At 34.3% G+C, this 22,296-nt stretch overlaps 1 protein-coding gene and 1 long non-coding RNA gene across 6 annotated transcripts in view; one reads left to right on the top strand and one right to left on the bottom strand.

Moving 5' to 3' along the window:
* Positions 1 to 22,296, top strand: part of MON2 (MON2 homolog (S. cerevisiae)) — a 112,011-nt gene that overhangs the window by 75,262 nt on the left and 14,453 nt on the right. For 4 of the 5 annotated variants that reach the window (XM_010841600.1, XM_010841598.1, XM_010841602.1 and 1 more), the window contains 8 exons: positions 898 to 1,526; positions 5,924 to 6,067; positions 6,686 to 6,703; positions 6,996 to 7,124; positions 11,305 to 11,495; positions 15,946 to 16,006; positions 17,332 to 17,455; positions 20,875 to 21,082. In XM_010841600.1, coding sequence (XP_010839902.1) covers positions 898 to 1,526; positions 5,924 to 6,067; positions 6,686 to 6,703; positions 6,996 to 7,124; positions 11,305 to 11,495; positions 15,946 to 16,006; positions 17,332 to 17,455; positions 20,875 to 21,082 — 1,504 coding nt within the window. The remainder of the gene's footprint in view (positions 1 to 897; positions 1,527 to 5,923; positions 6,068 to 6,685; positions 6,704 to 6,995; positions 7,125 to 11,304; positions 11,496 to 15,945; positions 16,007 to 17,331; positions 17,456 to 20,874; positions 21,083 to 22,296) is intronic. The other variant, XM_010841599.1, reaches the window with a different exon arrangement.
* Positions 18,537 to 20,967, bottom strand: LOC104989808. The gene is made up of 3 exons (XR_825421.1): positions 20,439 to 20,967; positions 20,139 to 20,350; positions 18,537 to 19,040 (listed from the first exon to the last, which is right to left on the bottom strand). It is a non-coding gene; the product is annotated as an uncharacterized LOC104989808 (long non-coding RNA).

Raw genomic sequence — 22,296 nt, 5'->3', positions numbered from 1 at the left:
AGTATTTTTGCCTAGGAAATCCCTTGAACAGAGGAGCCTGGTGGGCTACAGTCCATGGGGTTGCAAGAGAGTTGGCCATGGCTTAATGACTGAACAACAACAGTAATAGAAACAAACCACACCTGGTTTCATTGTAGAGAGTTTCATTATAAATGTGCTCAGTTGGTCACAGGAATAGAGCAAGAGATTGAAATGATTAGTGGAAACAGCAACCACCATTCAGCCCATGCTGTGCTGACAGTAGATCAGTTGACTTGATTTTACATGAGAGAAATAAGTTTAGCCTCATGGTAAAAGGACAGTCTTATTTATGGTGCATGTTCTGGCAACTTACTGATATGGGGGGAAAATGTTTACCAGAATTCTGCAGCTATAAAATTATTTAAATCTGAAAACCCAAGTGTAAAGTTAAGATTTTTATGGAGTATGACTTAGTTTATTTTAAACATTTAGGTAAAAAATGTGTATCATACTGTCATAACTTTTCCTATATGCTTAAGAATGGGACCATCTTAATAAAGGTAGATGGTTAGATTGAAGATGTTACTGAAAATTTTTTGTTTTCACTCTTTTAAGTTTTTATTCTGTTCTCCTTCGGCAGAAATATTAGGATAGAAGGGTGTATACATACATTTATGGAGTTTAAAGTTCAAAACCTTGTTTGATGTACTCATTATCCTTTTCTTGGTGCCATTTATTCCTGTATCTGACAAAATTTTTTTACTGGATTTTTGGGTTGTAATGGTTTTAACTCACATTGTTAGTGCCTAAGCATATCTTTTTCTACTTCTGTAGGAATTTAAGCAGAAACATAAAGCAGATAAACTTTCAAGTGTCTAATAGAGACAATTTGATCACTTTTATGGTAATAATTTTTTTTTCCTCTTCTTCATATAGGAGATTTTTCAAGAGCATGGGATGTTCTTCTTGACCATATACAATCAGCAGCACTCAGCAAAAACAATGAAGTATCTCTGGCTGCACTGAAAAGCTTCCAGGAAATTTTACAGATTGTGTCCCCTGTCAGAGACTCAGATAAGCCTGAGACACCACCTGCAGTTAATGTCCCGGCGCCTGTCCTTTTAGGGCCTATATCGGGCCCTAGCCTGAACAGGCCATTTGTAAGAACAGATTCCATTGGAGAAAGACTTGGAAGATATAGCAGCTCTGAGCCACCTGTAGTTACTGATGAGCTTGAAGATTTGAATCTCTGGTGGGCTGCATGGAACACCTGGTACAGAATTGGATCTGAAAGCACCAAGCCTCCTATTACATTGGATAAACTAACTTTCATTCCCAGCCAGCCTTTTCTTACAGCTTTAATTCAGATATTTCCAGCTCTCTACCAACACATAAAAACTGGTTTCAACATGGATGACTTGCAGAAGTTGGGAGTCATATTGCACCGTGCTGTTTCAGTCCCAATAAGTTCAGATGCCTCCCCTTTCATTCTTCCATCTTACACTGAAGCAGTTTTGACAAGTTTACAGGAAGCTGTACTTACAGCTCTAGATGTTCTCCAAAAGGTAATCGAATTTTAGTGGCTGTCTAAGCAATAATGCATATGGTTCTTTTGAATTTTTTTACTTTGCTAAATAATTTTTGGGATAAATTCTGGATCATCAAGATTGTTATGTATGTATACTTTGGGATGCATTCAAGATTGTAAAGATCCAGTTAATTTTAACATTTGTATTTTTCTAATATATTTTAAAAGGTAATTCAGGTTTATTTTGAGAGTCTTCAGGAAACTGCCTGCATGCTCTTATTTCTGTTCACCAGCATTTTTGATTTGTTCATTCAACTCTTCACAAGAATATGTACTTTTGGAGTGATAACTTTAGTAAAGTATTTCTGTAATTAGAAAATTAATTAGCAATGGGATTATATATTTTTTATCTGTATTTTAATTTTAGCTCTTGAATTGTTAGAAACCCATTAAAAAATAAGAATAAATTTGTAAAGTGTTTACCTCACAGAAATTTTAAAAGATATATTTTAACCCATATGTGTTTTGTTACTCCAAAAAAAAAAATTAAAACAGATCTAAAAATTGTTAAGCTAATTCCAGTTGGCAAACAAGACTAGATCAAAATCAAAGAATTCTTTAAACTGTCAAGGTAATTGTTAGCACAATTAACAACCACCAAAATGTTGAACAAAACAAGTATGAACTAAAGAGTCTGCGATCCCAGCAAAGTAGTTATGACATTCTGACAAAATTAGAATGGAAGTGGATTCTGATTACAAATGTGTTATCAGTAGCCATTTGGGTACTACAGATCATGCTTTCTAATTAAACAATTGCATTATATCCAACTGGATTGATGAAAACTTTCACAGTAATAATAGTGGTTTCTACTACAACATAGTACACCTTGATTGTCTCTGGAGGAGGTCTAGCTGAGCAGTAATTCCTTGACCACCTTACTCCTAGTTACTCTGTGCAGAGAAATTGTATAGAAACTTAAAATGTAAGAAAATCTGGCATTTTAATAATTTTATTACAGGGAGGATCAGTTTTTCATAATTGAAATTAAAAGAGCTGCTTTTGTTTTCAGTGGCAGAAGAAAAGTAGCCTGTCAGTGATAATTTTTTTCTCCCTGACTGTGAGCATAGGTTGTTTATAGACTACTGTGGAGGGAATGGAAAAGTTAGAAAAGGAGAGCATAGACCTTGTGGGATGCCCATAATCTAGAACTCTTACTCAGGTGTTTAATTCAGGTTTTATACGTATGTAGAGGATAGTAAACAAAGAAGAAACAGCAAACCCCCAAACTTTTTTTCTAGGGAAAAAAGCATATAATTTTACTTAGAACAAAACCTCTGCTTTAGCAATAAGAGAGCAAATAGAATCGTTCATCCCAAGCAGGCATTTGTTTTGAGCTTTGAGCTTTTTTAATGGCTTCGAAAAAGCACTTACCTTCAGTTGGAAAGTTAGGAAGTTTTATTGTTGGAAACTTTGGAACTTTTACTTATATCAGTTGATGTCATTTTGCATTACTGATTTTCACTCTAGCCATTGTTTATTACTTACGGGATTATTTAAATTATATTTCATAATACTTGAATGTGATTCAAACATATGGGGTCTTTAATATTTCCTAACAGAAGACTTAACATATTTCATTATTAGTAAGAGTGTTTTTATATTTTCCCCCACAGGTGTCAGAAAATTTTTTCACAAGCAAAATATACTTGCTTTGGAAGTTTATTCTTAAACTAATAAGCTATTCTGCAAAACACTTTACTGATTAAAAACTGTTTTCCTTCTTAAAGGAAAAACTCATTTCTAATTTCATATTTACCCTTATATTGTTTAGAGTTTCAGGGTCATGTGCTTTTCCTCTTGGTTTTCATATCACTAGTTCCCAACCAAAATGACTTAGTCCTATAGGCTAATTTTTTTTTTCCCCAAGATATTTTTACATACCTAGGGGACATGAGAATTTGATAATCTGTTTTCCTAAGTTTTGAGATCAGGAGACTGCATCTATCTTACTTACTGCTAACCTTTGTGAAGGCTGATAACTGGTAGCATATGTACCTCCATGGTCAAGGCTACTGGAGTGGTACTTCAGGAGACACTGTCACATTGTGTGTGAATGGGGCTTCTACTTAATGGGGGCAGTTTTCTGAATCTCTCTGTACTTTGGCTTCCTCATCCATAAAAGGGAAATAATAACTCTGTAACTTGTTTTCTTAGTAAGTGGGATAGTATTTGTAAGGCATTTAGTGCCTGGCACAGTTAAACATTCAGTAAACATTAGCTGTTACTATTTTCATTATCATATTGTCTTGCAAAGGCCTTAGTACATGCTAAGTACAGAATGAATTATTTTAAATGACTTAATAAGAGAAACTTTGAATCATGTCAGATGTTAGATGTCCAGTTTCTTTTTTTGTTTTCACTTACACAATTTTCAAGGATTAATAGGAAATATTGTCCAGATAGATTGGGGCTTCCCAGGTAAAGTGGTAAAGAACCCGTCTGCTAATGCAGGAAACTTAAGAGATGAAAGTTCTATTCCTGGGTCTGGAAGATCCCCTGGAGGAGGTCATGGCAATCCATTCCAGTATTCTTGCCTGGAGAATCCCATGGACAGAGGAGCCTTTCGGCTCCATAGGGTCCATATGGTCCATAGGGTCACAAAGAGTTGGGCATGACTATAGTGATTTCACAAGCATGCTTATTGATTCTTAGCTTTTGGACTGAAATCTGCCACCAGATTTACACTATAGGCTTTTCTGATTCAGAATATTGAAGAAAGCCAATACTAATAACTTTTTCTTAGATAAAGTTTGTTGTTAAATTGACTCCATATTATGTATTTTAAGATCTCAGGATTCAGCTGTAACACTGTTAGTAAGTTTTGTTTTGTTTGTTTATAAAACACCACAAAAAATCAAAACATATAGTCCAGATCATTATTTGATGCTATTTCCAGAAAAATTTTGATACTTAGTTTTCTAAGGTCTTCACACAGAATTTTGCTCTTCCTCTCTCCCGCCCCTCCTTTCCCTTCCTTCCTGCCTGCCTTCCTTTCTTTATTTGTCATTGAAAATAAAAGAATTCATTTAGGGTAATTATCTCTTTTCCACAGTAATTGCTACATATTTAATTCTAAGAGTTAAGACTCAGCAAGAAGTTAATAAAGAAGATTGTGAAATTAGTTAGTAGAGAGAATTTTTTTTAGGCTGTATACTTTTTAAGTTCTCCATTCACTTTTTCTGAGAAAAGTGACCAAACAGAGGAAGATGGTATTACATATCCTCATTCTGCTTTCCACATTGTAATTACAGGATGATCTAATGGTATGTATGGGCAGCACTTTGCTTATCTACTTTGTATCTCAAGATCACTTTGTTAAAGCTAAATGGCTGCCCGTTCTCTGAGGGAGAATAAAACTACTCTGTTATCTGACGGGTTAAAAAAGCCATGATTGTATGAAAATATACATGTTGTACGCATAGTTTTAAAGAAAGTCCTTAAAATTTTGAGATGCTTTGAATTTTGATTTTGTATTTTGAAGGTGCCTCAAGTGTAGAATGATTATGCTTTTTGTTTTGGAAAGCACAAATATATTTTAGATACTCCATAAATTATATCATTAAATATTTTTCCTACAGAGAAAGATAAATGCTCAGACAGGAAAATATGAAAGGATGGGAGGAGAAAACACATTTGTTGCTAGACAAAATAAAAACATGAGATTTAAGTTCTTTCAACATATTTGATGTAATTAAAATTTGTAGTGTCTGAATATACATTTTGTTTTATGAAATTGTAGCATTAAGTTTAATTTTTATTAACTTAAATTTTTTTCTTGTTTTATATCAAGTCTATGTATTGATACATTAGATGCTAAATATACACTGCCCTGTTAAAAATTAATACATACATTTCTGTTAGAAACAGATTTTCATTCATGACTTATTTTCCCAACTGTAATGAACGTGCTTACTTGTTAAAGTCTCTGGTCCATGCATGGTGCAGGCATAAGCTGTCATTTTCATGAACTAATGTCATCAGTTAAGCACTTAAGTAGAAGTCAATCTCATCTTGGTCAGTGAAGCATTCTAAATTGTCTAAAGTGTGTGTTACTGAACAAATGATCAGATTGTGGAACCTCAGAATGGCCCATGACTTCTCTTTAAGTGCTTGCCCTTTGTTTAGTCTGCTAAGTAATAAGCCACACTTTTAATTAAAAAGTATTTTTTAGCTGATTAAAGTATTTAGCCTATACTTTATTCAATATTAGTTTAAAATAGTTTAAATGTCCTTCAGGGCTTCAAAAAGTATATAATGCTTAACATAAAATAAGACAGTCTTTAAGATTCTTTGATTAAACAAAAGCATAAATGGTAAAGAACTTAATGGAGTTCAGATTATACATTCTATTGTTCATATATTGTTTTATAGGCCATCTGTGTAGGACCAGAAAACATGCAGATAATGTATCCTGCTATATTTGACCAGTTACTGGCATTTGTAGAATTTTCATGTAAACCTCCACAGTATGGACAGCTGGAAACAAAACACATTGCAAATGCAAAATATAATCAGGTAATTTGCTATAAATTATATTTACTCTGTAAAATTTCATGTCTTATAAATGTAGTCAGTTCCACTTAAGATGGACTTTATCTCCAAACTTTTTCTTTCACAAATGAACTTTCATATTTCTATTAACAGTTTAAACTGGAAAGAAACATTATTTGGAAAACCTGTGCCCCTTCTTTTTTTTTTTTTTTTAATTGTTTATTGCTTTCTTTTCCCAAGTGGTTCTCCAGAAAGCTTGGCCTTTCCTGATACTCTGTAGTACATCTTTCTTCAGAGTTCCTTTCTTGTTGTCCTCATCATACTATAAAATGGCTTCTAAATCCCTATGCCTAGTCCTACTCTTATCTAAAATAGATACCTGCAATAGAAAATGAAGAAATGAGAAGTTGTCTACTACTGGTGTGAAATTTAGTTGGATTTTACATAAAATATTTTTTAGCCATAGTTGGCAAATTTTAACTTTGTTTTGGCTTAGGGGAAAAATAAATTTCTGAATGCATGCACGTGCTGATTTTCTTCACTCAACATAAAAATTATAATTTTACATGGTCCGAAAAGTAGTTTAATGTGTATTAACTTTTCTCATTCTATTTGTCTTGCAACACAATGGAATCACAATAGATCCAACTATTTGCACCGGTGAGTTAAATTTCCTAAAATTGTCCTAACCTATTGGCAACAAATAAAGTACAACTTTCCCAGTTTTTGATAGAATGCTCTATGTACTTTTTCTGATAGTTTTAATTTTTGCCTGGCTGAAAATTATTCTTCCATGAAATTATATCTCTTTGAAAACTTTGCATGTAATAAAACAATCTGACCTAAAACCAAGGCCTGAACTTTAAGACAAAGAAGCTTTCACTTTGAAAACAATATGATTTCATTTAATCTCATTTTTATTTTAACTCCATGTGAAAATATTACTTTCTAGGCGGAATGGGTTGCCTTGAATTATGTACCATTTGCTGAAAGGTCTTTAGACGTAGTTGTGGATTTATATCAAAAAACAGCCTGTCACAAAGCAGTGGTGAATGAGAAAGTACTCCAGAATATTATTAAGGTATCTTTTAAAAAAATTTTTATACTTTCATTTAATGATGATAACATTATTGAAATTTATCTTTAGGTAATTGTATATTGTCATATATTAAAATACATGGGAAAATATAATCTGTTATTATTTATAGTGATTTTGCTCCAACATTCATGAATATTATTTAGGAAGATGTTTCTCTGAAATAAGAAGGTTTTTTTAATAAAACATATTTTAAAATATGCATTCAATTTTATGATTTTTCATCTTTGGCACAAGACAATAAGCATCTTGTTTCTTAGGACAGTATTTCTCATACTTTGATAAGCATTCAAGGAGAAATTCACAATTCATCCTATCGATTTAACTGATCATGCATACTTTTTTTGAAAGCCAGTTCCTCAGTGCATGGACAACCATTATTAAAATTCATCTGCTGTTGTGTGTGTCCTATTCCTCCAAAGTTTATTTCCTTTTTTCCCCCCCTGTTTTGAAGGACAAACCTAAACCTTGCTCTTACTCTAATATGTAGATGCTTTTATTTACTGGATAATTACAGTCTGATCTGAACTGTCTTCCCTCAAGGAAGAAGCCCTTTCTCTGTTCCATGGTTCATCCTTCTCTTTGTGTTCGTCCGTTTCTTTTCCCACCGTTCTTTGCTGGCAATTCTTTCAGCCTCTTATACTTTATCCTGGGAATATGTCCCAGGTGGCACTAGTGGTTAAGAACCCATCTGCCAATGCAGGAGACATAAGAGATGTGGGTTTGGTCCCTGGGTCAGGAAGATCCCCTGGAGGAGGGCACAGTAACCCACTCCAGTATTTTTGCCTGGAGCATCCCATGAACAGAAGAGCCTGGCGGGCTATAGTCCATTGGGTCCCATAGAGTCAGATATGACTGAAGTGACTTAGCACGCATGCATGCTGAACACTTCCCTCAAGGAAGAAGACCTTTCTCTGTTCCAAGGCTCATCCTTCTCTTTGTGTTCATCCTTTTCTGTTCCCACCTTTCTTTGCTGTTAATTCTTTCAGCCTGTTATATTTATCCTGGGAAGAAGATTAAGCCTTTTATGTAAAATCTTTCTCTCATTTGACTTCTTACTCAAAATTGTTCTCTTTCAACTTTCCTTTACTTCTAAGCTCCTTTAAACAACTTGTAGCCTTCACCTAACCACCACTCACTCTAACCTGTTGTACCCAGGCTCACTTCCATATTCTGCTAAAAAAACTACTTACTTGAAGTTACAGAAGACAAAAGTCTTTAAATTCTAAGCCCTTTCTAATTCTTTATTTTCCTTGTTAATATGGTACTGCTCTGGCCTTTTTTTTAAAAAATAACTTTATTTATTTTTGGCTGTGCTGGGTCTTTGTTGCTGCATGGGCTTTTCTCTAATTGGGGTGAGCTGGGGCTACTCTTTGTTGCAGCGTGCAGGCTTCTCATTGCAGTGGCTTCTCTTGTTGTGGAGCGCAGGCGCGGTAGTTGTGGCACAAGAGCTTAGTTGCTCAAGTGCCTGTTGGATCTTCCCTGACCAGGAATTGAACCCATGTACCCTGCCTTGGCAGGCGGATTGTTTACCACTGAGCCGCCAGCAAAGCCCCTGGCCTTCTTAAAATTGTTTCTTCCCTTGATTTTCTGTCATAGTTCTTTCTGCCCCTCACCACTCATCCCCTCAAAACTGTCTTGTATCTCCTGATTTGTTGAGAATAAATTTTAAGCACTTCTGTCACGGGTACTAAGAAATAGTAGAGATTAAAAATGAATAAGATAGTTCATACATTTAATAATTCAATAAAGGATCTATAAAAAGAAAAATAATAATGCAGTATATTAAGTACTAAGTGAAGACCTCCAAGTAGAGGCAGCTTTGTGTTCAGAGAAAGCTGGATTAGCATAGTGCACTGCTGTGTACTTGCTGCTCTGTGATTTTGGAGCAAATGAAACTGAGAGTGTTTCTCATCTGTAAAAGAAGGATAATACAATGCAAATTTCATGTCTTAACCATTAAGAGATTCAAGTGAGATATGGCATTTAACAATACTTGCCAAGTAGTCAGTATTGAATAAAAGTTAAGTTCTCCCTTCCCTCTGTTGACAAGGAAATACCTAAACTGCCTATGGGATTCTGGCAAGGGTTAAATAAAGTAACATTTGGAGAAGGAATACCCAGCAACAAGGGAGAAGGAGATCTAGATCAATTAAACAACATAAAGATCATGGTATATTTTTAAAGCATTGTTGAGAAATCCCACTTAGGGAGCTAACAGGGCCTGGAATAGGTCTGAAAAAGTGGCTTTGGGTTTTACAAGCCATCATAAGGAATCAGACATTCTTTAACCACTGAAGAGTTGAACTTGGAGGAGTGATATGAATCAGTTTGTATTTTTAATGGAATTAAATAATCTCTTTTCTGTATTTCTGAACAGTTGGTTGATGCCGCTTACTACATGTATTGTGTTAATTGGACAACGCTCTTCCTTCCTTGGAAACTGAGCTTTGTGACAGCAAGAACTGAATTTTCTAGTTTCACATACATTTATTGAGTATATAGGATATGCCAGTCTCTATATTCATTAAATATTTTTTAAAAATAAATGTATAAGTCAAATGTATCTGTTGGACTTAACATTCCCCTGATACTGGTAAACTATTAATCTAGTAGTAAACTATCTAACCTTAAGTTATAACCTGTTAATTCAGAGTGGCCCATGTATAATTTAGTATTCTTTTGTTGGCATATGACACACATTCAGTCTCTGACTAGCTTTAAGAATAAAAGAGCATGCTTAGTTGGAAAAGTCAGAGATAGAGGGAGGGCTTTGGGATTGGTATATCCAGTGGTTCAGTACTATCTCCAGAAAGCAAATTTTTTTCTTCCTTGTTCTGATTTCCAAGGGTTGACTACATATCCTATGTTTTTCCTCATAGTTGTAGGCTAATAAAGGGATTATATGTCAGCAGCAAGTGTGTGTGTGTGTGTGTGTGTGTGTGTGTGTGTATCAGATTATTCTTAAGTTACTACAGTTAACCTTAAATGAACCAGCTTTAGTTCCATGCCTAGTCTTGAACCAGTGATTATGGCCAGAGAAATGGAATAGATTGATTGGCTTAATAAATTGATCATCTCCTTACCCTAATTTCCAACTGGATGTGGGGAGGGGAAAAAGATTCTGGGTAGGCTAAATTATCTTTTGTTATCATACTATTGTGTAATGGTTCACATGTTCACTATGTAAGTATTCAATAATAATTTGTGTGGAAGATGAAATCAGGTTTTAGGTTCACTCCATAACATTGAATTATGAAAATGTATCTCTTTTAATTTTTATCTTTCTCAGACTAGAATTTTTGTATGAAAATAGAGTCTGGGCACTCTCATGAACATAATCAGATGGTATATTGGAACTGTTTATTGATAGTGCTCTGGGCTAACTCACTGTGATGGTTGGGTCAGTCTAGTCTTCTAGTTGTTGGATAGAACTATGACCAGGGAACTTCATTCTAAGCCACCAAATTAGTTCTTTAATGATTAACAGAAAGTTGACCAATTAGAAAGTAAGTCTCATTATTTCAGTCATTATACAGATGCTATGCTGTGACTTTGAAGATAAAGTCAATCAAATTCTTAAATTACCAGTTTTTCTCAAATATTTGCAAAAGGAAGAAAGTACATTAAAATGTTAGTGTAGAATATAAAATTCAAAAAATTTTAGAGATAAAATATAAAGCATAGTAATATTCTCTAGGCCATGTTTACCTAACCATTAGTAAAAATTATTGATCTCTCTTGGATAGAAGAGACCCCATTCATCAAATTAGTTGCCAGGAGAACTACGGCAGAATGCTCTAAGTTTATAACTGCATTAGAGAAGCTGCAAGATTGTAAATTTACTACTCTTAATCTTAACTTTTCAGAAAACATCCTTATATTTTATGATGAGAAACTACGGTCCAAAAATGGTTATTACTTCTTCAGGGTCATTGTTTGTAAAATGGACATAGGACTTAAAAGTATATCTTTCTAGGTAGTATGGTTTGAAAACCATGTCTGAGAATTGGCCTTTCTAGAAAGTAACATCTATTTAAAATGAAAATGCTTATCTTATTTTTTATAAGAACAAAGAGAAGCTGTAATTTTTTTTAAAAAAGTAGTTAAAAGCTGAGTGTTTGTTTTAATTAGTATTTATCTTAAACTGTCTTTATTTTCCCAGACTCTTAGGGTTCCCCTCAGCTTGAAGTATTCCTGCCCTTCTGAAAGCACTTGGAAACTAGCAGTATCTTCTCTCCTCAAAGTTCTTTCTATTGGGCTACCTGTTGCCCGGCAACATGCTTCTTCGGGAAAATTTGACAGTATGTGGCCGGAACTAGCCAACACCTTTGAAGACTTTCTCTTTACTAAAAGGTCAGCTCATTCATTTTTACAATTAAGACAATCTTTCAAGAAGTGCACATTATACCTATAATTGCCTAAGAACAGTATTTCTCGTTATTCATTAGTTAACTAATTGACTATTAAGATTGCTAGATTGTATACAAAGAACGAGTTAGGCATTTATGCACTGGGTACATTATCTGTAAGCAGAGGATAATTTTGCTCTTTACCATGTTGCTGGTTGTAAGATAGGAGTCTTTTCTATAAGACCACATGATTAAATCATAATTAAGGAGCCATGGTTTTAACTTGATGAATCTAAGAAGATCTGTTAAAAAAATCCAGTGTCCATTTAGCATCACAAGAGAAGAACCATATCAGAAAATCAGTTTTTTTCAGAATAAATAAGATCGTTGGTAATAATGAACAGCTCTTTAAGATGTTTAAGTTGTGCAAAGAAGAATGAAATTTTCACTGTGTAATGTGCAACAGAGGGTGTATCTTAAGGATGGTATTTTGGCCCCTCACTGAATGAGAATAGGATAATTGAAATGTGGGCTAAATTTTTTGAATGAGGAATCTGCTCCAGTCTGTCTAAAGCTATACTAATACAGCAGTCACTGCTGCTGCTGCTACTGCTGCTAAGTCGCTTCAGTCCTGTCTGACTCTGTGTGACCCGATAGATGGCAGCCCACCAGGCTCCCCGGTCCCTGGGATTCTCCAGGCAAGAACACTGGAGTGGGTTGCCATTTCCTTCTCCAATGCATGAAAGTGAAAAGTGAAAGTGAAGTCTCTCAGTTGTGTCCGACCCTCAGCGACCCCATGGACTGCAGCCTTCCAGGCTCCTCCGTCCATGAGATTTTCCAGGCAAGAGTACTGGAGTGGGGTGCCATTGCCTTCTCCTTTTAATTAACTAAGTCACATTAAAAATTGAGTTCTTCAGTCTCATTAGCTAGTCTCATTAGCCATGTCTCATTTGTGGCTAGTGGTTGCTATAGAGGGCACTGCATGCAGATCATTGAACATTTCCATCATAGGAAGTTCTGTTGGGCAGCACTGATCTAAAATGTACCATTTTATTAGAGATGGGCTTATCACTAATAGCTGTGATAGGTAGGTAGTCTTCAGTACTCCTACAATCTAATTTTCCTTTGTGCTATAGTGGTGAAATTCTGTGATAACAAAAGTTTTTCTGTTTTGTTTTTTTTATCCGTTAATCACTTTTTTTAAACTATAGAATGATGAATATGCCATGTACTGCTGTGTAACCATTTTAAATTGCTAGTTTGAAATCATTTAAATTATAAATTTCATATACGTGAAGAAAAATTTACATTGGCACGTTGACAATGATCAGATGAGTCTACAGCAGAGTGATTTAATGAAGAAATTTTGTCTGTCTTTCTAATGTTTAGTTATTTAGTAAAGAAAAATTGTAGAGTGCAGAAATTGTAGAGTGCAGAAGCTTAACTTAAATTTTTTCTCTATAAGAGCTTATCTGATGTTTCACAATTAGAAGCAATGATATGTGATCCTAATTTCTGTTTCCATAACTAGTCAGATTTTGTTTCGCTTTCTTACATATTTCTTACCTCTAGAAATCTTACTGATACCAATGCAAGCATACTATACCTTTCTCTGTGCTGTTTCCCAACTGTTTATGGTCTGCAAGCTGCTTTCACAAGGCAGTACGGTAACAGAAAACAAAACCAAAATCAACTAGAAGAAAGGAGAGGCTTTGAACATTACTGAGGGCTCTCATAAATGAATGAATTATTTAAACGAGTGAAAGAAAAATCCAGTTAAAAATGAGAAACTAAAAGATTGTAGCCTGGTAGACACTTGGACTTCGCTAGTGGCTCAGACGGTAAAGCATCTGTCTACAATGTGGGAGTCAGGAAGATCCACTGGAGAAGGAAATGGCAATCCACTCCAGTACTATTGCCTGGAAAATCCCATGGATAGAGGAGCCTGGTGGGCTGCAATCCATGGGGTCGCTAAGAGTCGGACACGACTGAGCGACTCCACTTACTTAGACACTTGAGGTCTATTAGGAATTCACTCAAACACCCTTTTAATACCAAAACACGGTGGTAGTTCTTTAGAACAGTGGTTCCTAGCCTTTTTGGTACCAGAGACCAATGTCATGGAAAACAGCTGCTTATCTCCTGTATGGCTGGGTTCCTAATGGGGTTGGGGACCCGTGCTCTAGAAGACACATGGGCTAGTGGGAATTCATACAGTTATGGTCTGTTGACCTTCAGTTAAAAACACTAAGTACTACCCGGAAGAATTGAAACATTCACACAAAAACTTGTACACGAATGTTTATAGCAATATTATCATAATAGCCAAATAAATGAAAACAATCCAAATGTTCTGATGAATGGATAAATTTGATTTGTACATGCATGCACTGGAATAGTTAGCCGTGAAATACTGATGCATATTACAATATAGATGAATCTTGAAATCGTTATGCTAAGTGAAAGAATGCAAACACAAATGAGGTCACATACAGTTTGACTTGTGTTTCAGAGTTGGGAGGAGGGTAGAATAAGGCATGACTACTCATGGATGCAGAGTTTCTTTTGGAGGTGATGAAAATATTCTAGAATTAGAAATGACCATTGTACAACTTTGTGAATATACTAAAAAGCATTATATGGTACCATTTAAAAGGATACATTTTATGGTATGAATTACATTTCAAAAAATAAATTTAATGTACCATACAGACAGAACTGAAGAAAAATACAAATAATATTTTATCAGTTTGAAGTCTCTTTTCTGTCAAATAAGGATTCATGAAAAAAACTTTTTTTTAAGATTTCCATTATACTTCTCAAACTTAGACTATAACAATCTTATATGTCCCATTTGTACCTACAATATTGACTATCTCCCTTTATAATTTATAGGTAAATTCTGTTAATCATCTGTGGTTTTAAAAGCTCAACCAATGTTTTTTGATATGCTCACAATATCTAGTAAGGATTGTTATTGTTCAGTTGCTAAGTTGTGTCTGACTCTTTGCAACCCCATGGACTGCACAGCATGCCTGGTTCCTCTCTGTCTCCACAGTTTCCACAGATTTGCTCAAATTCACGTGCATTGAATTGGTGATGGTGTCTAACATCTCATCCTCTGCTTCCCCCTTCTCCATTTGTCTTTTGTCTTTCCCAGATCTAGTAAGAATACTAACTATAAATTAAAACAAATAACCACTATAGTGAATTCTGAGATCAGAATATTCAGCCTGTCCACAGTTGAATAAATGTCTGATTTTATTGATCATTAGAATTAGAAGTAAACTTTTCAGCTTTGTACACTATTCCCTTCCCTCATATATTTTGAAAAAGTAGTTTAGTGTTTCTGATGTGTGATCCCAATAATGTTAATACTGTATGTTCTTGATAAGCTTTTTTAAATTGGTAGTTAGCCAATTGGTATTTTCTCTGTGTGTGTCTATTTTAATACATGTAATGAGATAAACCAGATAATACCAAATAGAGCAAGAATAGCTCTAGATATAAAACTCTATACTCTACCTCTAAATCTAAACATGGTAATACTGTTCTTACATTTATAACTTTTATAAAAGAGCAGAACTTAGGTTCAGATATAAGTCTAGGTTCAAATTGTGGTTTGTCATTTATTTGCAATGTGTCTTGGTCATATGACTAGCCATTCAAAGCTTCAGTTTCCTCTTCTGTCAATTACATGGAATACCTGTGGTTACTGTGAATATAGGTGATACTGTGAATAAAGCTCTTAATACAGTGGTTGGCTTTCTAATTTTTGCTGTCATTATTATTGTAATAATCATTATCATCCTATTCTCAGCTGTTTTTAAAAGTGCTTAATATTTCATTGTTTCATAAGCTTAATAGAACTTTACTGCCCATTCTTATTAAGAGCCACAGGGTCTAGAATTGACTTTGGGTCTCTCAGAACTGTTGATTTATTCTGATTTTGGTGGAACAGTTTTCTGCCTTAGAAAGTCTGAATCAGTCCTCTTTTCAGATGTTTGCTTTTATTATAAATATATTTAGTATATCATATTTATTACAAATTAGTGATTAATGGGCTGTCACTGAGTGAATAATTAAGCATCTTGACCATGGCTCTCTTAAATCACTGGCAATATAAGTGAATTCAGTTTTTGTCACAATGGTAATTTTTGCTGTGACTCCAGATGATAGTATTTTTACTTTTCCTTGTTTTTCACTCATAGTACTAAAAGACGTTTAGTTCTACAGATTTTATTTAGTTCAAGATTGAGCCAAGTATTTTTGTAGCTAAAATTTCATGTTTGTAATTAGAATACTAATTACTTTAAGAAATAACTGTTCTTTTAAATAAATGATAATGTTCTAACTTGGATGAGGAAATTTTTTTGATGTTCAAATTCTGTTTGTATTTTCAGGAAGTATTTTGCCTTTAAAAATCAAGTCTTTTATTTGTTTATATTTTTTAGCATACCTCCAGATAACCTCTCTATTCAAGAATTTCAAAGAAATGAAAGTATTGATGTTGAGGTGAGGAATCTATTTAAAACATTTTCCTACGACTATACAAACCAAATAATAAAAATGTTGAAACTGTAAAATTGCTTAAAACATAAATAAAGTGATACATTGAATATGAACCTAAAAACATTAAAACTCTCAAAAAGGTTAAAGTTTAATTTTTAAAGCACTGATATTTAAAAAACTACTTTTTTATATTTGTTAGCTTTGTGCATGTTGTCTAGATACTTAATTGTGTCCACTTAATAAAGAGCAGTTAATTTAGTAAAATAAATCTATCAGTGAGCATGTATTTGAGAGCTTTATAGTTTGACAAATCAGATGTTTGTATTTAATTGATAAGTTGCTCAGATTTTTCTATTTTTAACCAGCTGTAGCAATGGCACTCCACTCCAGTACTCTTGCCTGGAAAATCCCATGGATGGAGGAGCCTGGTGGGCTGCAATCCATGGGGTCGCTAAGAGTCAGACACGACTGAGCGACTTCACTTTCACTTTTCACTTTCATGCACTGGAGAAGGAAATGGCAACCCACTCCAGTGTTCTTGCCTGGAGAATCCCAGGGATGGGGGAGCCTGGTGGGCTGCCGTCTATGGAGTCACACAGAATTGGACACGACTGAAGTAACTTAGCAGCAGAAACAAATAATGAATGTTTTTTAAAGAATATATTCTTCTGATTATAAATGGAATTTAAACAAGTAATTTTCAGTTATGGATTTTTGGTTGAGGCGGTTTATTGTTTCCCTGTAAGTGGGATAGGGGAACTTTTTAAATAAAACAAATCAAATAAATTACATAAAAAGCGTTGGCATCATATACAGATGTAAAGTATTGCCTTTTGTCCCATTGCTGTACTAACTCTTATAAACTCTTCTTCAAACTTTTGTTTTTCTTTAAAAGGCAAAATAATATATTATATGTTAGAAATAAGCTATTTAACAAAAATGAATATAACTTCTTAATAGCTCATTTTTATGGTACTAAAAGGTGATTTAAATCTTATTCTTAGTCCCTTTTTAGATATGGTGTTCTAACATGGATGTATTTCATATGCTGATTTTTTTTTCTCCCGAGCACACTTTGCATTTATCATGTTGAATATCAAAATGTATTGAATTTGTATAGGAAACAGTTTGTAGTATTGATTATTTGTAATAAAGTTTATTCACTAAGACACATGAGGGAAGCAAACTAATTATCCTCTATATTAACATTAAAATGCTTTTATACATCTATTAGGAAAAATTCTGATACTCTTTTAAAATAAAATTTAAATTTTATTCTATAAGTTATTATCTCTTAAAAAATAATGAATTTGCCTCTTTTGTTTTAGGTAGTTCAGCTTATCAGCACTGAGATATTGCCTTATGCCAATTTTATTCCTAAGGAATTTGTTGGTCAGATAATGACTATGCTTAATAAAGGATCAATACATTCTCAGTCATCTTCATTTACAGGTATGTTATTTCAATGATTTTTTTAAAATGTTAATAAACACTGAAATACTTTTGAAGAAGCTGACTTGTAGAAATGTTACTTCTACAATTGTGGTAAATGTAAATGGGTGAATGGTTAAGAAAGAATGTAATGTAGAACATTAAGCTTTATGAGGGAAAAATGTGATAAATATTCTGTAAATTGTGTGTGATGAATTAAATTGCAGAGTACTTATGGAAATCACCTAAATCATTGCAGGCTGACATAAGTTAGCCAGTTTTGTGAAGTCATGGATTATTGTGAAGTAATGAGTGTATATTCTTACCACTTAGTTAACTTGGTTAACTTAATAGTTGGGTAACAAGTGTCAGTTTTGTCATCTATAAAATAAAGATCTTAATACCAACCTCTCAGGACTATAAATTGCAGTTAGTCCATTTACAAACTGGTTCTTTTTCCTAGTGCAGACAGTTTTTTAAAATAATCTGGTAAAGTGCAGGTTTAACATTCATTTCAGCCACTCAGTTGTTTCCAACTCTCTGATGCCATGGATTGAAGCACCAACTCCTGGAGCTTGCTCAAACTCACATCCATTGAGTCGGTGATGCCAGCCAACCATCTTATCCTCTGTCATCTGCTTCTCCTCCTGCCTTCAATCTTTCCCAGCATGAGGGTCTTTTCCAATGAGTCAGTTCTTTCATCAGGTGGCCAAAATATTGGAGTTTCAGCTTCAACATTAGTCCTTCCAATGAATATTCAGGACTGATTTCCTTTAGGATGGACTGGTTGGATCTCCTTACAGTCCAAGGGACTCTCAAGAGTCTTCTCCAACACCATAGTTCAAAAGCATCAGTTCTTTAGTGCTCAGCTTTCTTTATGTCCAACTCTCACATCCATACATGACTACTGGAAAAACCATGGCTTTGACTAGACGGACCTTTGCTGGTAAAGTGATATCTCTGCTTTTTATTATGCTCTCTTGGTTGGCTTTTCTTCCAAAGAGCAAGCATCTTTTAATTTCATGGCTATAGTCACCATCTGCAGTGATTTTGGAGCCCCTAAAAATGAAGTCTGTCACTGTTTACATTGTTTTCCCACCTGTTTGCCATGAAGTGATGGGACTGGATGCCATGATCTTAGTTTTCTGAATGTTAAGTTTTTAACAAACATTAGAACATCAGAGAAAAATTTCTGAAGTCCATTTAATGTAGTTAACTTCTTAAGAATATTTAAAAATTATAGATCAGTTTTTATAAAATACATTTTAAGAACCATATTTATAACTACATGTAAATATTCTGTTAAATAAGGACTATTGAATTACCATATATACTTTTTATAGCAATTTTTTGATGATACCTGTTGCTATTTATAGTATTAATTGTACCAAGATAAAGAAGGTACATGTATGTATATTCTTCCAGTGACTTTACAATCAGACACAAATTTTTCAGCTTTAACTTGGAGTTTTCTTTAAATGTATACATACAAAGTCTTTTTGTTAATAAATAAGGTCAACTTATAAACACAGAGGTTCCAGTGATATTTGGTGCCCTGTTCTTGAGTATGATCTGACAGCCAGAGCTCACAGATGATTGAGGAAATCTGCCAACACGAAAGAGAAAGACCAAAACAATTGAGAGGTTAGAAAAAATTGGGAAGAAAGAGATAAAAATGCAGAGCCATAGAAAACATTTATTTTAAAAAATTATAATTAGGATGTTCAAGGAGATAAAAGATTTTACATTCATAAAACAAGAAAAATGCTGTTAAAGTGGAACAGTTAGAACACAAAAGAGTTCAAAGAAGCTAAAAATATGATAGCTGACATAAATTCTATGAAAGGTTGGAAGAAAACATTAAGGAAAAACCTAGAAGTAGAACAAAGACAAACAAGTGGACAATCTGAGAGGAAAGAAAATGGATCTCAGGGATGTTACATCTGACAGTAGGTCTTCCAAAAAGAGAAAAACTTCGAGAGGAAGTTATTAAAGAAACAAATTGAAGATATAAATCTGCAGATTAAAAGTGGTCACTCACAGACTTCCCTGGTGGGTTAGTGGTAAAGACGCTACCTACCAATGCAAGAGATACGGGTTCTATCCCTGGTCCAAGAAGATTCCACATGCCTCAGAGCAGCTAAGCCCACGCACCACAGCTTTGAAGCCTGTGCTCTGAAGCCTGGGAGTCACAACTCAGCAACTGCTGAAGCCACATGTCTAGAGCCTGTGCCCTACAAAAAGACAAGCCACCGCAGTGAGAAGCCTGTACACAGCAACTAGAGAGTAGTCCCTGCTTGCCGTAACTAGAGAAGAGCCTGCCCAGAAATGAAGACCCAGCACAGCCAAAAATAAATACATAGATTAAAAAAAAAAAAAAGTGGTCACTCAGTACCCAGAATAGTGAAAGAAAAAAAGACTCACAATAAGTCTTGTCATCGTGAAATACCAGAGTATCAGGGATACAGAGAAGACGCTAAAAGATTTCAGAAAAGACAAAAAAAAGTTCAAATACCAAAGAGTTGGGTCAAAAGGACATTGGACTTCTCAGTAGCAACACTGAATGCTCACATACATTGAGGCTGTGGTTTCAGAGTCAAATGGAAAAGGTTATTAACGCAGAGTTTTATACCTAGGCCCAGCTGTTGGCCAAGTGAGGAATGTAGAATGGTTATTCTCAAATGTCAGCGTGCATTATCCTCACCTGGAGGGAAGTCACTGTTGGGCTTTAACCCCAGAGTTTCTGGTTCAGTAGGTCTGGAGTGAGGCATGAGAATATGCTAACACATTCTCTGGTGATGCTGATGGTGCTAGGAACTACACTTTGAGTATGACAGTAAAATGACACTTTCAGAAATGTAGTCTCAAAATTTTTACTTCCTCCCATTCACGTTCTCAGGAACTGCAGAATATGCTCTGTGAAAACAAAGGAGTAAATCAAGAAAGGGGAGAGCGTTAAGATCTAGAAAGTAAGATATAACACAAGAGAGAATAAAAAACTCACAGGGTGAGGCCAGAGACTGGTTCTAGGAGATAACTGGACAGCATATCCACAGGGCAACTAGTCCAGACCGGAGCAGAGGTCAGGGTCTAGGGAAGATGCTGCCAAGAGAAAAAATGAAAGAGACAATCAAATGGATTATTCCAAGTTGGACCATGTGGAAGACTATTGAGAGGTGTTCTATAGTGCTGTTGAAGTGTAACCAAAGACCAGGACATGAAAACTTTAAAGTGATGTGAGTGGATAGTCATGCCTTGTTTTTGATCTTGCAAGGGGGAAAATTGTTCTCTCTCTCTCTCACACACACATTATAAGTTTTTCATACATACTCCTTACCACTTAAGAAATTTCCTTTTATTCCTACATTGCTAAGAATTTGTATCACTAGAGTATATTTATTTAACCTTGTATTAACCATCAAACATTATTAATTCTACAGAAGCAGAGATTGATATTCGTTTGAGAGAAGAATTTTCTAAAATGTGTTTTGAAACCCTGCTTCAGTTTTCCTTCAGTAATAAAGTCACAACACCTCAAGAAGGCTACATCTCACGAATGGCACTCTCAGTGCTTCTCAAGAGGTCTCAGGATGTACTACATCGTTATATAGAGGATGAAAGATTAAGTGGCAAATGCCCTCTTCCAAGGTATATGTATATATATTTTTTTAATTAAAGAAATACACTATCATAGTTGTTAATAATTTAAAAAACTGAGAAAGTCAGGTGTTTTCATAAATATTTCTGAACTTGAGGCTGTTTATAATTTTATTCCATACAATGTAAATATTCATAAGTTTTGCTGCATATATATTAGTGTGTTTATTATAGGATGCCTTTTCTGACTCCTCATGGGGGTTAAGTAATATATGACATACATACCAAGTTACTTATATTATTTTGGAAAAAAAATGAATTCTAAAATATATCTTCCCAAGGATTTCTGCTTAAGGACCTATGGATCTGTATGAACACATGATTGTTAATTTCTCTAGAGAGAAAATAATAGTTAAATCATACTTTATGAACTTCCTTGTTTGTTTTACAGTCATTTCAAGGTTTCTCTGTAAGTCATCTAGCCATATCTTGTATCTTCTTTTCATCTACTTGGCCTAATTAAGTCCTTGTACCTAAACTGATTTCCTTCTCATTTGGTCAAGCTCTAGATCTTTCTGCTAAGCCAAGGCTAATCAAAGTTGGGGTACAGATCAGAATTCATAAAAAAATACAATAAAAAATTGGATTATGTTGCCAACCTAGTTTTTAATGTGTAAGTTAGAATTTAAGGCAAAGCAAGTGAATCAAACAGAACATGATATTGGAAGACAAAGTAATCTAAGTCAGGAAAAGAGTTAGGAAATTACTGTGGATCCCCTTCTATAAGGCAGTACTGGAGAGGTAAATCACTAACCCTAAGTATTTGTGTACATTCTTATTTACTTAGAATAAATCTCTAGAGTTGGAATTGACCTGTCAAAAGATACAGACCTTTTAAAAGGTTTCGATATATATTACAAATTGCCTGTCAGAGACTTCTACCAGTTTACATCCTCCCAGGAGTATATTATTATCCTTCTCCTCAGTTTTTAGCAGTTTAAAATTATTTGCCATTTTATCACTTATCTTTTAAAAATTTGATGAATGAAAAATAATCTGATTGTTATTAACTAGGCAGATTTATTTTATTATAATCTTGATTATTAATAACTATTAATTATTATTAAAGGCAAGTTATCAATTTGCCTTAAAATTTTTTTTATTCTTTAATTACCAATGCTTATCTGCTATTTGTATTTCTGCTTTTAGGACCACTATATTTTGAATTTCTAGAACATAAATTATACCTTCTAATAAATTATATA

The sequence above is a fragment of the Bison bison genome, unplaced genomic scaffold (genome assembly GCF_000754665.1).
Source record: "Bison bison bison isolate TAMUID 2011002044 unplaced genomic scaffold, Bison_UMD1.0 scf7180017864163, whole genome shotgun sequence".
Classification (NCBI taxonomy): Eukaryota; Metazoa; Chordata; class Mammalia; order Artiodactyla; family Bovidae; genus Bison; species Bison bison.
Note: the sequence above shows the minus strand (reverse complement) of the source record. Positions and strands in the feature narration are given on the sequence as shown.